This window comes from Rhamphochromis sp. 'chilingali' (genome assembly GCF_963969265.1).
Source record: "Rhamphochromis sp. 'chilingali' genome assembly, chromosome: 17".
NCBI classification, from domain to species: domain Eukaryota; kingdom Metazoa; phylum Chordata; class Actinopteri; order Cichliformes; family Cichlidae; genus Rhamphochromis; species Rhamphochromis sp. 'chilingali'.
Genome location: NC_137944.1, coordinates 35,750,511 through 35,765,219, shown reverse-complemented (window position 1 = coordinate 35,765,219; position 14,709 = coordinate 35,750,511). Strand labels below are relative to the sequence as shown.

Here is a 14,709-nt window from a genome sequence, read left to right as displayed (position 1 = left end):
CAGCGGGTCCTCCAGGAGCCTCTGTGGCCCCGGGCCCAGATCGGGGCATCCTCCCATCCCGACCCCTGCCAACCCGCCCGTCATTGGGCCGGCGCCACTGTACAGTTTCCCGTTGCTGAGACGCATCTCTCGAATCAGGCGGATGGGGCGGGGACCGGCCAGAGTCAGGCGGGATGGGTGACGTAGGACTCCGCCCCCAGTGCTGGTCAGGGGTCGGCGCCGACGGGATCTAGAATTCTTCTTACAGGATACGGCATTACGGAACTCCGTCAGCATCTCCTGACAGACGGAAACCTGAGAGAGAGAGCAAAGGCACTCAGCTACACCCTTCACACTCTGATGGAGGCCCCCCAAACTCCAGCTACACCCTTCACACTCTGATGGAGGTCCCCCAAACTCCAGCTACACCCTTCACATTCTGATGGAGGTCCCCCAAACTCCAGCTACACCCTTCACATTCTGATGGAGGTCCCCCAAACTCCAGCTACACCCTTCACACTCTGATGGAGGTCCCCCAAACTCCAGCTACACCCTTCACATTCTGATGGAGGTCCCCCAAACTCCAGCTACACCCTTCACACTCTGATGGAGGTCCCCCAAACCCCAGCTAGACCCTTCACACTCTGATGGAGGTCCCCCAAACCCCAGCTACACCCTTCACACTCTGATGGAGGCCCCCAAACCCCAGCTACACCCTTCACACTCTGATGGAGGTCCCCCAAACCCCAGCTACACCCTTCACGCTCTGATGGAGGCCCCCAAACCCCATCTACACCCTTCACGCTCTGATGGAGGCTGTCTATCAGCTGCTGGGAATAAAGGAAGCAGTGGCCCTGGAGCTGCACCTTCTCTTTGTTACGTGCAGACTGAACTACTGCAATTCTTTGTACTTTGGTCTGGACTTTGGTCTGGACCAGGCCTCTCTTTATGTCTCCAGCTGGTCCAAAATGCAGCCGCTCGTCTGCTAACTGGCACTAAACGTTAGGAGCATGTAACCCCAGTTTTAGCGTCTCCACACTGGCTCCCTGTTCCTTACAGGATCCAATTTAAAGTCGTACTTTTTGTTTTTAAGGTGCTTATTGGCTGAGCCCCTTTATGCTCCAGAGAAAACCATGAGGTCCAGTTAAAACCAAGTTATCCACGGACTAAGCTTCTCATCGTGACAGAGCCTTCTCTGTGGCAGGTCCAGGACTTTGGAATAGTCTTCCCTTAAATATTAGATGTGCACAAACACTTGATCAATTTAACTCGCTACTGAAGACACATTTTATGGTCTGGCTTTAACCACTTTAACATTTTGGTTTTAACAGCCTTAGTTGTTGTTTTAGTTGTTTTTATTGACTCTTTTTTTTTCTATATTTTACTGCATCATTGTTTTACATTTTATTTGTTTTAGTGGTATTTTACATTGTTAAGCTCTTTGCGCAGCACTGACTGGAAATGTGCAGCATAAATAAACTTGACCTTGTGGAGCACGTTTGTATCAGTGTACAGATGCTCTGCAGTGCTCACGTCTGCCCAGTGTAATCTGTAAGTGTGTGTGTATGTGTGTGTGTGTGCGATGGTGTACCTCGTCCGTCTCGGCGGTGCGGCGTGTCGACCACACAAACTCCATGATGGCCACGAAGACGGCAATGATGAGGCCGCAAATCAGAACCACAAAGATCCCGCCGATGTTCTCCATGCCGAGCCCTGAAACGCAGCGATGGACACATCACAGATCGATTCACCTACACCGGTCTACCAGCCTGAGGACTGTTTCCAAACATAGCGTGCTCTCCATCAGCAACAACGGGCCAGGCTTAAAACAACCGATATTTTATGCCATTTAACCTGTTTGATGGCATAAAATGTGGAGTTGTTGGCGTGAGACGCCTCAGAAGGAGGAGACAAATACACAATAACAGCGAAGGCGGAGGACAAAGTCATTTGTTATTTTGTTATATCAATGAGGAAAAGACAGGCGGCACAGGAAAGGAGACGCCCGATAAAAACTTCCTGTTTACGTGTCATCGTGGTAAGGCTTCACTGACATGAGCGAGGAGCACGGTTGTGTCCTAGGCAGGAATCTTTCCATCAAACAGAAACAGGAAATGATGTTTTTACGTTAAATGATCACGCTACGATGACACTGACCTTTGGCCCTGTGGTCCTCCTCTTTGGGGCACTGTCCTCCCTCCCACCAGCGTCTCTTCAGGATCTCCAGCCTGTTGCTCTCCTGCAGCTGCAGTATTCCCAGAGTGATCTCGTCTCTATACGGAGAGCCTGACGAGGAGCAGAAGTCATATTCAGCATCTAAAGACACACATGAAGCTACTCAACCTGGGCTAAATGACACTATATGAGCCTTACGATGTGTCTGCCATCGATCTGAAAGGAGGTGGAAGAAAGGTAGGCTTCAGATGTCCTACGACATCCTTTGTAGGAGCCGCTCTCTAGACCAGAACTCTGTTGAGGCAGCTCAAGCAGCTTTCCTGTCAGATATTACTGAGACTAACAGCCACAACCCCCGAATGTTATTCAAAATGTTTAACTCCGTGATAAATCCCTGTCCTGGATCGTCGAGCTCGGCCTCTCAGGCTCTCTGTGAGCAATTTCTTACTCATTTTAGTGGAAAAGTTTTATTACTGAAGGCTTCACACTCTCTTGTGTTGAATCCTGTTCTGGTTTTAGGGTGCATGTCCACCTTTTCTCACTTTGGGAACCGTTGGGCTCCATATTTGAAAAATACAATATTTCTTATCCACTCTTTTGTGACGTCCAGGTTAGACTATTGCAATTCTCTCTACTGTGGTCTCCAATCCATCTCTATTTGAAAGCTGCAGCTCGTTCAAAATGCTGCGGCTCGGCTTCTGACTGGAGCTAGAAAATTTGCTCCTATCACTCCGGCTCTTGTTGATCTACACTGATTACCAATCAAATATCGCATTGAGTTTAACATTTTGCTACTCACTTTTAAAATCCTGAATAATATTGCGCCCAGTTACCTCACTGACCTCCTCAAGCTGCACACTCCTTGTCGTACATTAAGATCACCAACCTAAGTTTAGACTGAAGACCAGAGGCGGCCCTTTGCTTCAGCTGCACCCAACCTTTGCAGCCTCCCTGCTTCTATTCGAGCCTCGGACTCTATCCAGTCCTTTAAATCAAGATTGAAAGCATACTTATTTAACCTGGCTGTCCTGACCAGTTAACACCCTTTTTACACTTTTTATTAAATGTATTATTTTATCATTAATTTCACTGCAGTTTTTATCTTCGTAGATATTTCGCACTCACGATTGACCTTCCCTCTGTGTTGAGGTTTGATGCCTATTTTATTTAACTCTTCTGTTCTATTAATGCCTCCATCCTGTCTGTTAGTGCCCGATCTGTACTCTGTTATTGACTTATGTTGTTTCTCCGTATTACTGCGAAGCCTTCGGGATTTTAAATGTGCTATATAAATAAAACTGTATTGTATTGTACTTCCGAACAGGAAGTAGTTTCCTTCAGATGCACTCCTGGACACAGCCTGTATGCCATCACAGACGTACAGTTCACTGCAGTTTTATTTATATAGCATCAAATCCTACCAACGGTCACCTCGGTGCTTTGAGGCACCACCAGAAACAATCGGACGACCGCCAACAGGCGTGTTTGTGAGCAGACTCAGACTGAGCTCATCCAATCTGATGCTGGATAAACGTGAGCTAAACCTTGGATCAAACCACCAACCCGAGACTGATCTAAGCCTCTGTCTGCCTGACACACACACCAGCTGTGGCCCTGAGTCCACTTTCAGCTTCCAGGCGTGTGATGTCTAACACTGTCCTGCACTGGTGAACTTTCAGAGCCTGCACAGATGATCAGAAGAGCCTGTGGATGGATGAAACTTTTTATGGGTTTATCTTGTTTATCGAATCATGTTTGCATGACCACACAAGACGGGGTCATCGTTCTGCACAACTTTCAGCGTCTGTGGATTTCTGTTTCACGTCTGTGGGAACCAACCAGGCTGCACATAGCTGCACTCGGTGTCGCGGCGTCCTGATGCACTAAACTGGCTTTGAAGACGAGCTACCGGCTGGTGTTCCTCTTTCAAAGGCAGCGAGACAAATCCAATCTTAGGTGGGCTGTGAATGAAAACAGAGGGCTGGTGCTAATGGCGGAGCTCACCTGCTCACCTGTTATCAGGTAAACGTGCTGATGTGGAGGCGGCGGCGCGCTCTGCGGGGTTTTTAACATGTTCTCATAAACAGCGACACAACGACAACGCGAGCAGTTGCACCTTTTATACAAATCGCCGCTGCTGTCCGCAGTCTCGTTTCCACCGGAGCTCCAGATGTGTTGGAGGCAGCGGGCGGCGACACCGGAGCTCTGGACGGGACCCTGCAGCACGATGTAATCCCCTAATCTCTCCAGACTGCAGGTTGTTTACTGAACAGACTCACGTTCAATCCTCAGTAAAGATTTATTGACAGCTTGCAGGCTGACACTTATCAGCAGACACACACTAACTGAACCCTCCACACCGTCACTTCTGCTGTTTCTGCAGCCGTGGGTCAGCAGAGGTGGCTTTGATTGGCTTTAGGGACAATAGGCAAAGCATATGCTGTAAACACAAGATGGACACAGCCTCTTTGACAGCTCTCACTACTTTGTTTTTCAGCTCGGTGCTCTACGCATTTGCTCTGATCCTCCTGCAGTTTTTTGCAGGTTGGTGAAACTCTAAGCCGTCTCTGAGATACTCGTTTTATACTGGATCATGTGATGGACCTGCTGTAAAATAACCTGATCAGCTGCTAATGTATTTGCTCTGTTACTTGTCGTGGTGACGGGGGAACCCGACCGAGCCCTGCAGTCACCCCGCCACAGCATTTTGCTCCTCTAGGGTCTCCCGGGCAAACAGCAGGGGCAGATTCAATCGAAATCCACAGACTGTGGGTGTGGAGCTCACCAATCCGGTCACATTTAACTGTGTCATGGTTCATCTGACACTTTAAACCTGCCCTGAGGCAAGAGATTGTTTGTTTTCATCATCAAACAAAAGGCAATAATTTAATAACAACAATAAACAGCTGCATTGACACATGTTAATCTGTTTTTAAACTACAGCAGCCCAGTTCTACAGCAGTGTAATTTTTGACCACTGGATGGCAGTAGAGGCTTCTGTATGTTAGTCAATCCACAGTAGAGTGTCAGCAGTACCCCGCCTAAACAAAATCCACTCAGAGACAGAACTGGGCTGTGTCCCAATTAAGAGACCGCACGCTTGAAGTACGCATTTTGAGTGCGATTACGTCACCGCCACACGACGACGGCTGTCCCAATTCGAAGTGTACTCCAAATGCGCCGACGATTTCCCCAAATATCAAGCGTGGTCCGGTGCACACTTGGTCCCATATATCCCACAATTCATAGTGCGGCGGTGGGTGTGGATAATTTTGCTCCAAAAGACGGCAGAAGGGAGCGGCCGAAGAGTGAACTGTCAAAAGTAAGTACTGAATACGATGTCACTTGAAGAACATTAAACAATTGCTGTTGGCCACATGTCAGCAAAGTTATGTGACGTTAGTGATGTTTGTACTTTCAGCGTTAACTTGGTTTTAAAGCCTTTAAATATGCGCCGTTCAATAGTCGACCTTAATCTGACAGAGAATCTGATGATTTTGTGGATAATTAAAGTCAGTCATATATCCACAAACACAACAAGCTGACAGTCAGTGATGCTGCTCGGTTTGCAGTCCTGAACATCACGGCACAAGCAGGATTCACTGCACTGTTAATGTGAGCTGTGTTACATTGCTGCCTCTGTTCGGTGGTGTCGAGCCAAACGCACTTTAACGTGTGTTTGAACGAGCTGACGGTTCACTCGTTAAGCTGAAAGAAAGATGCTTTAATCACAGCAGTCACACATGTGTCCACTGCACCATCTGGAACTCTTCTTGTTTACACTCGTAATAACACAAACACTAAATCCTGCTTCTCTGTGCTGTTGTGTAGCAGTGTGTACACCTGAGACTGTCACCTGTCTGTCTGTCCTGCACTCTCTCTCTGTTTCTTTCTCTCTGATTGTGGAATAAAAGTATGAACATGTGTTTATAAGTTACACTTGTGTTTGAATCCTGCAGCTTATCACACATTTGATTTCCATGTGTGACGACTGCAAGTGTCCAGAGTGAGGACAGACTGAGGGAGCCACTGCTGTACATCATCTGTGAGGCTTTGCAGCCCTGATGACCCACCAGGACAAACTCAGCAGTGTGTGAGGAAGAGGAGGAGGAAGAGCCAGCAGCAGCTGACAGATGGAGAGAATAGACAGACTGTTCCCTGTTTGTGAAGGACGGCTAGGAAAGTTTAACAGAACTGTCTGTGCTGAATCAGTCTTATTAGGTAATGTTCAAATAATGTGATCATCCCAGTGTTTCCAGTGTGGGAGAAAGTACTCAGAGTACTCAGGGCCTTCAAGTTACACACTATGAAAGGCAGCAACAAGTTCAATGTTCAGAAACCTAAAGTCAGCAGCAGAATGGAGCTAAAAATAAATGTTGGTTTCAGTTCTATGAAGCTTTGAGTATTTTGGATCAGTAGCTGCTGTGTTTGTTGCATCATATTGCTGTAACTGTTTATTTGCTTTATATATTCTGAGCTAAGTTGATCTATAGTGTTACATCATATTCTATAAGGATGTTATGTGTTTGTAGACTTTCTGCCCAGTTTGACCCATTTAGCAGACGTCAGCCTGTTTAAGGCTCTGATGTCTATTCTGTGTGACTTACAGCAGTTATGACATGGTCTGATTTTCTCACCCAATAAAGGAATATTTCATATATCAGTCGACTCTTCATTCTATCAGACACAGTTATCACAGCTCATAAGTTTTCTTTTTACACATGTATGTAAGCATTGAGCCAAATTTAGTAATGCCAACATATTAAACAAACAATATTTGTCTTTTCTATATAACACACCTATATATACACTGTCAAAGATACTTGTCTGTGAGTGAAGATTTAAGGTGACAGGAAATATAAATAACTGCAACTTGAATCTTTGACCCAGAGTTCAAGCTGTAATTATATATATATATATATATATATATATATATATATATATATATATATATATATATATATATATATATATATATATATATATATATATATATATATATTTATTTTACAGGATCAAAGGGTTTGTTTCTCTCGCCCAAACCAATGATCAATGTTTAAAATTCGCTATTAAATATTTAAATCATATCAGATATAATTGATATAATCTGTCCCATCCGCCTCCCCTCACCCTTAATCGATAGATCAAAGGGCAGATGGCCCTTTCCTTACTCCTGATTCTTTTAGTGCGATCAGCTCGTCGCTGTGCTACAAACTCTTTGTCAGCTTTTTGCCATGTGTCGTTTTGGCCGACAGCTCCTGCCGTACAGCCAAACTCTTGGTGTCGGCCATTAGAAAACTCCACCTTAAACTTTCAGAGAGGGAACGTAAAAATTAAACAAACTCCTGTGTTGTGATTCTCCTGCATGTAAAGTAAACGCCGCCGCCTCGAGGCTCATGTGTTAACAGGCCGACGAGTGACGGCGGCTCTCCTGAAAGCTGCTCGTGTCTTTCTGTCACTGTCAACATCTGTTCCTCCTTCTCTCCACTAACTCTGCTAACTGTGCGTTAACCAGGATCACCTGAGCTGTCAGAGACCTCGCTAACAGCAGAACAGAGTGATCCCAAGTTATTTAACACCAGCACTCAGCAGCAGGGGGCAGTCTACCTTGGCTTGTGGTACGCGGTTAGCCCCTCCCCTCTCCTCACCCAGAGGCATGCCGATGCCGTATCCTTTGGTGTCCAGCAGTCCTCCGATCTGCGTGAGGTTGCAGTTGAGGCTGCGGTAGTACTCGTTCATGGTGCTCTCCATCAGAAAGGCGTACTTGGAGTTGAGCACGCGGGCGATGCCCTCTTCTGTGCTCTTCACGAACACGCTGGGCTGCTTGGAGTACATGTAGTTCCACATCCGCTGGTACGTCTGGTACCGTGAGTTCTGCAGGAAGAGAAGGTGAAAGGACAGTTGTAGTGTCTGAACGTGTTCTATGGTCTGTGTTTGTACCTCACGATGTGCGCTTACAGCATAAGCCTACTGTTTTTATTTGATTTGGTTGTTTCTGTGGTAAATGCACTTATATCCTGTGTCTCACTAAGAGCAGTCTGGCTCGAGTCCACTGGTTCCTGCTGAGGACAAATCTTTAAAAACACCTTAAAATATATATTTCACTTCTTTAAAAGGATCGATAGTTGCCTCAAACAGCTGGTGTTTGGTGCTCTGCTGAGAGCTTACCATCAGTTCAGTGAAACATCTGCACTTCTTCTAATGGCCACTCGAGGCAGCCTCCGACAGTGGGTCCATGCCCATAAACACCCACGTCAATGTTTCTGAGTGCACGGGAGAAATAAACCAACACTTACTGAAAGAATACAAGACTGAAAGTTTGCATGGTTAGGGGCGTGGCCTCTGTGACTGACAGGTGGCGTAGCCGTGTGCTGAACTGGACTTTGGGAGCATTTTTAATTATGAATAATCTGGTCGTGTTATTACTGGTTACATCATCCCAGGATCAAACACAGGATCTGTGTCTCTACACTTACGGGTCGTTACTTCCAGTATTTAATCTTTTTGTGATTCTGAAAATTCTCATATCGTTAGCTTCATAGCATAATTGCCTAAGTCATTGACTTAGTCAAATGACTTAGGCAATTATGCTATGAAGCTAACGATATGTGAATGGAAACTGCTGCTGGTCGGTCTGCAAATGGATTTACTGACATTCAAATAACAGCTGACATCGAGGCCTTTGCATACAGGGCAGTACTCATCCATTATTTTGCTCATCTTTAATAATTTACTATTATATATAATAGAGAACGCCCAACGTACAAGCTTGGAGGCTCTATAAGTGTGCAGATCTCATGAATTCATATTTTATTGAGAACAAAACACAGAGAATAAAAAAATGAAGCATGTCAATAAAAATCTGAGCTCATTTTGAATGTGATGCCATCAACACGTCTCTAAAAGTTGGACAGGTCCATGTTTCCATGCGCATCATTAACATCAGTGTGTAAACTGGGGCTGTTTCTCCATCGTGGCCACACGTGGCTTCTTCTCTGGGTGATGCAGCTTTAACCTGCAGGCAGACGCTGGTTTCTGGGAGCGTTCCTGAGCCGTGCACTGATCCTTTAATGCAGCGCTGCTGAAGCTCGCAGTTATCGGCCTCGTCCCTGCGTGCTGATGACCTCATGTAGATGATGACATGTTCACAGTGAGGAACATGATTCTGTTTGTACATGCAGTTTCTGACTTTTCCAACCTTTTGTTGCTGCCATCAAATCCAACATGAGCTCATGTTTTGTCACGACGCGTTCTTCACAGTTGCAGAACGAAACGTAAATTTCCATCATGTTTTTAAAGCAGAGGTGGACACAGTCGGCATAGACAGGTTTAGATTGTAGTGAAACCTCTTTTCTGTGAGCACTCAGGACGTCACAGCACCTCAGGCCGCTTTACAGCATCCTCCATTTGTGATTTTCTTCACCTTCAACCAGCTGCTGCTTCTAACCCCTGCAGCCTCCTGTTGGGCGTCTCACTAACGTCTGTGGGAGTTTGGAGCGCGTGCTGTCCTACAGACTTGCCTGAACAATCAGCCTGCATCAGCAGAAAGCTGCGGTTTTAAAAGCTGCCTGACTGAGAAACACTGAAGACTTGTTATCAATGCTGCCGTTGCTGTTTGGACAAACTAATGTCAAATCTGGATTTTCCTGCAGGTGTAAAAAATGATTCTTGCCATTTATCTCCATTAAAATCTGTTCACCGATGCTGCACCCCAGGCTGGACTGCAGCGCACTGTCATGCAGTGAGATTAACAGGAAGTAGAATCCCTGAGACCGCCTCTGTGTGCCTGAGATGACCGTATGGGATGGCTGGATTAAAAAATAATCTCACCATGAAGAAGGTCATGGTGGAGCCTCCGTGGATGGTGCCGTACTGGATGTTGGTCTGGTCCGCCAGATCGTCCGGAGACTCGATGGGCGCCTCCATCCTCTGGACCGTGAGAAATGCTGCCAGGTTGGCCGTGTAGGACGAGATGATGATGAGGGTGAAAGCCCACCTGAGGGAGGAGAGACGAAGACCTTTATGTTTTTACCCTGCAGCACAGCCCCACTCTTCCCCCTCGCCTATCTTCATTAAGAGCTGAGAGAGGAAAACGCAGCAGAGAGACAGATGGAGGGCACTGCAGGAAACGTCAGGAGTTTTAGGTAAAAATCATCAACCTAAACATGAACTCGAGCTGCAGCAGAGACGAGCAGGACGCCTCTGCTGCAGAGGAAATGAGGCGGAAGTGATGAGCAAGGGAATTAGGGAGGGGGGAGAGAATTAAAGAGGAGACAGAGAGGAAGGATGAAGCAGAGCAGAAACTAAATGAAAAGCAGCCCAGCAAATACAGGAAAACAGACTCGGGCTCTGGTGATTGGCTCGAGGCCGTGATTACTTCTAATGTGCTGTGTTTGCACAGAGCGCTGCGGGAAGTGGAAGACACACTCTGTGGTGTCAGCGGAGACGAGACCCACGACTGCGACGGATCTCGTTTCCATTTACAAAAAAAGAAAACACACAAAGAAATGTTTCTTAAAAGATGAGCCGAGTTTCAGGGGAAACGCCAGAGCTACGCCGCCAACTCTGTGTTGGTCACCACACATCAGCAAGGCAGCTCCCCGAGCACGCTGGGTAAAAGGACCATGGCTTTATAAAGGTTTGAGGTTATATGAACTGAGTCAGAAAAGAGTTCAGCCCAGCGAGGAGCTGCATGTGCGCTTCAGCGTTTGCAGCAGAACGCCGTGATGGGTGCACAGCAGGAGCTGCAGGAAATGACCCCGCGTCCTGAGGAATCTGAGATTTTTAGACGCTGCGAGAGGGAAACTACAAACGTGATCGCGTTTAAGCTAACCTCCCTCTGACGGCCTCTTTGCTTCCACTCTGCCTGAATATGCAGCGTGAACAGCGCAGCGAGCCACTCGTGAGTCTTTCTAAGGCTAAGTGCCAGACGAGGCTGAGAGCTGTGAGAGGAAAGATGCTGATAGCCTCTCCAGTCCCTCCAGTATCACTCCACCATCTGTCTGACTGCAGCTACTGGGACTGAGGGAGAGTCAGGGGTGGGGAAGTACTGACATACTTTGATTTGGTCAAAGTACAGATGCAGCAGTGCAGAAATACTCGGTTCTACACAGAAAAAAACTCACAACACAAAATGTTTCTGGCAAAGTAACGACACACATTTTGATTTTGTAGTCAGACGGTTACAGGTTGGCTCACCTGCTTTATTCTGACAAGCTGCACCTCCATCAGCACCACCTGCACCTCACTGTACATATGACTGCTACACTTACAGCTAAAACATATGATCTCACAAGATGGAACAATCATTTCATTATCCTGATAACGAGACCACGTGAATATAGAAACGTTTCTCTGCACAGAAAATAAAAGAACCAAACCTGCAGCTAAACCACAGCGAAGAATCCTCCACCCAACCTCCACCCTACACCAACACTCACTCTTATCTAATGTGAGCTTAGAGCACTTACTTACAAAGGAATCAGGAAGGTTAGTTTCAACTTACAAAATCAATGAATTTGAAAAATTATATTTTCTATATTTTTGGTTTATTTAAAGTTTAAATAAACAGAAAGGCTGAAACGATTAAACAGCAGTGAAAGGAGGGCGAGTCAGAGGGGGCGGGGTGTGAGGGCGAGTCAGAGAGAGAGAGGGGGTGAGGGCGAGTCAGAGGGGGCGGGGGGTGAGGGCGAGTCAGAGGGGGCGGGGTGTGAGGGCGAGTCAGAGAGAGAGAGGGGGTGAGGGCGAGTCAGAGGGGGCGGGGGGTGAGGGCGAGTCAGAGGGGGCGGGGTGTGAGGGCGAGTCAGAGAGAGAGAGGGGGTGAGGGCGAGTCAGAGGGGGCGGGGGGTGAGGGCGAGTCAGAGGGGGCGGGGTGTGAGGGCGAGTCAGAGAGAGAGAGAGGGGGTGAGGGCGAGTCAGAGGGGGCGGGGTGTGAGGGCGAGTCAGAGGGGGCGGGGTGTGGGTGAGTCAGAGGGGGCGGGGGGTGAGGGCGAGTCAGAGAGAGAGAGGGGGGGTGAGGGCGAGTCAGAGGGGGCGGGGTGAGGGCGAGTCAGGGGGGGCAGGGGGTGAGGGCGAGTCAGAGGGGGCGAGGTGAGGGCGAGTCAGAGAGAGAGAGGCGGGGTGAGGGGGAGTCAGAGGGGGCGGGTGTGGGCGAGTCAGAGGGGGCGGGGGGTGAGGGCGAGTCAGAGAGAGAGAGGGGGGGTGAGGGCGAGTCAGAGGGGGCGGGGTGAGGGCAAGTCAGGGGGGGCGGGGGGTGAGGGCGAGTCAGAGAGAGAGAGGGGGGGTGAGGGCGAGTCAGAGGGGGCGAGGTGAGGGCGAGTTAGAGGGGGCGGGGGGTGAGGGCGAGTCAGAGAGAGAGAGAGGGGGTGAGGGCGAGTCGGGGGGGCTCCAGAGTTCTGGTAACGAACTCATCATTTGATCTAAACCTGCAGGACACCAGCCCTCGAGGCCTGGAGTTGCCCACCCCTGAATGCAGCGCTCACCTCACTGTGTCTCTGTGGCATCCATCCACCCCGACCTCCTCCCCACACCCACCCTGGTTTGCAGCAGCACACAGGGGGTGGAGTTTCATATGAACATGTTTGGGGGCACTTCCTGAATCGACCACTGCTGTACCGATAACACAGCGTGACCAGAGCAGGCGAAACGTGCTAAAATGACTGCAGCCTGATGGGCTCACGGGCTGCGGTGGTGATTTCTCTGAGCGTGACACCGCGTGACGCCGTCTTCCGCTCAGGAACGGTCGTCCTCGCTGTCCTCCATTATTTATAAACGACCTTGTAATGTAAATGACCTCGTGTTTCACATGAAGTTCGTCTGTCTGAAGATGTTCGTGCACATTTGGAAAGCGTGACTGAAACATAAGCTGGTACCAACCAGACTCCGCTGACGCAGCGTGTGGACAGCGCCCGCGGCATGATCTCGGAGCCCTGCTGCATGAAGCCGCCCACTGGGAACCACAGGCTGTTCCCCAGCGTGTACTGGTTCTCCAGGATGTCCCGCCGCTCCCGCAAACACGGATGAGGGTTGTACCATTCGTAGGGACTGAGCCTGGGGAGAGAGGACGAAACATTAAAACCCAGAGTAGCTTTAGCCTCAGACACGCGGCTAACATTTCACGGTCAGCTGCCTGCACTTATGGAGCTCTTAAACCTACGCAGCGGGGCGGCTCTGCTCTGTCAAAGCGATGCGGTGAGAAAACAAAAGAAAAAAGGCGAGAGAGACGAACGTCACGCTCGACACCTGAAAGGAAACGACGAGGTGACTGTGTTTAGACGCTCAGCTGGAGCGCACGACTGTTGCGTGGAGTCATTTTAGCATTAGCCTTCCATTAATGTTACATCATATTTTTACTCTATGTCGATCTTCAACAGAAACGGGACACCCTCCGGTTACGCCGGGTTGGTCACTGCCACGCTTCCTGCTGCGTGACGCGGCTTTGACTCGCCTCTCACCTGCACAAGGTGAGGCGAAGACTGTAAATCAGCCCAGGCAGAAATAATGACAGCGGACACTTCATTAGGTACACCTGGCCTGTCCTCATTAGACCCCCTTTTTCCTTTATTTTTAGTCCATGTTGACATGACATCATCATGACATCATCACACATTTCTCCAGAGCTGCTCTGCTGGACTGAGATCAGAAACCAGAGATGATCTGAGGTCATCGTCACCGTGTCTACCTGCATGAACGCCCTGAGCGCTGCCACGTGATTGGCTGATTGAACATGTGTGTTACGGAGCAGATGAAGAGGCGTGCCCCTCCTACTCTCTGCTCACATGTTACAGTTAAACACAGATTAAAGCTGTTCTCTTCATGCTTTTACTCTGAAGTGCAGCTCGTTATGATGTCATCACTAAGCAGCTGATGACATCATCAAATCACGACTTTATGATAAAATGACTTTTTGTGTGCTGTGGCTGAATGCTTGGTTTGTCTCTGTCAGCTCAAGCAGAGCTGAGCGTCTGAAGCTGTGACTGTAAATAAAGTTTCGATACAAAGTCCTGGATGGCGTGCAGAGCGCGTCAGCGATTTATGGCCCACCTTAGAAAACTGTTCCTGAAACGCAGACACATGCTGCAGGTAAAATTAGGACGCTGACGCACAGACAGGTGTCTTACCTGGCTGCGAGGAAGAGGACGCAGCTGACGGCGAGGTAAGCCAAAAGCATGAAGAGCCAGACAGCCGGAGAGAACGGGTCCAGGAAGGAGAAGTAGCCCGGCTTACGACCCTGAAACACACACACAGATCACATGACCACGGCATTCCTGACCGGGAACGTCGGGTCTCCGCCTGCTCTCGTGCTTCATCTACAGTCTGTAAAGGGTAGGATACAGCTTCCTGCCGTTGACGGCGATTTGTGATAATGACCGTCTGCCAATCACAGCACACTCTGAAACACCTTCACACTGACAGCTGTGCATTTTGGAAAATGACGCTCCTGGAACAAAAAGCGCTCGTTCACTTTGAACCTGCAATTCCAACAACACAACAAAAACAACAGAACACAAAATTACACTGACGAGCTTTTCAAGCGCTAACGAGCGTCAGCCAGCG

At 48.4% G+C, this 14,709-nt stretch overlaps 1 protein-coding gene across 1 annotated transcript in view; it reads right to left on the bottom strand.

The window, feature by feature from the left end:
• LOC308384289 (glutamate receptor ionotropic, kainate 5-like) overlaps positions 1-14,709 on the bottom strand; it is a 77,828-nt gene that overhangs the window by 1,379 nt on the left and 61,740 nt on the right. Inside the window, exons 13-19 of the mRNA XM_080862780.1 lie at positions 14,274-14,383; positions 13,030-13,203; positions 9,985-10,150; positions 7,803-8,028; positions 2,137-2,265; positions 1,571-1,692; positions 1-294 (exon numbers count right to left, since the gene is read on the bottom strand). The exon at positions 1-294 is cut by the window's left edge and continues 1,379 nt beyond it. Coding sequence (XP_080718906.1) covers positions 1-294; positions 1,571-1,692; positions 2,137-2,265; positions 7,803-8,028; positions 9,985-10,150; positions 13,030-13,203; positions 14,274-14,383 — 1,221 coding nt within the window. The remainder of the gene's footprint in view (positions 295-1,570; positions 1,693-2,136; positions 2,266-7,802; positions 8,029-9,984; positions 10,151-13,029; positions 13,204-14,273; positions 14,384-14,709) is intronic.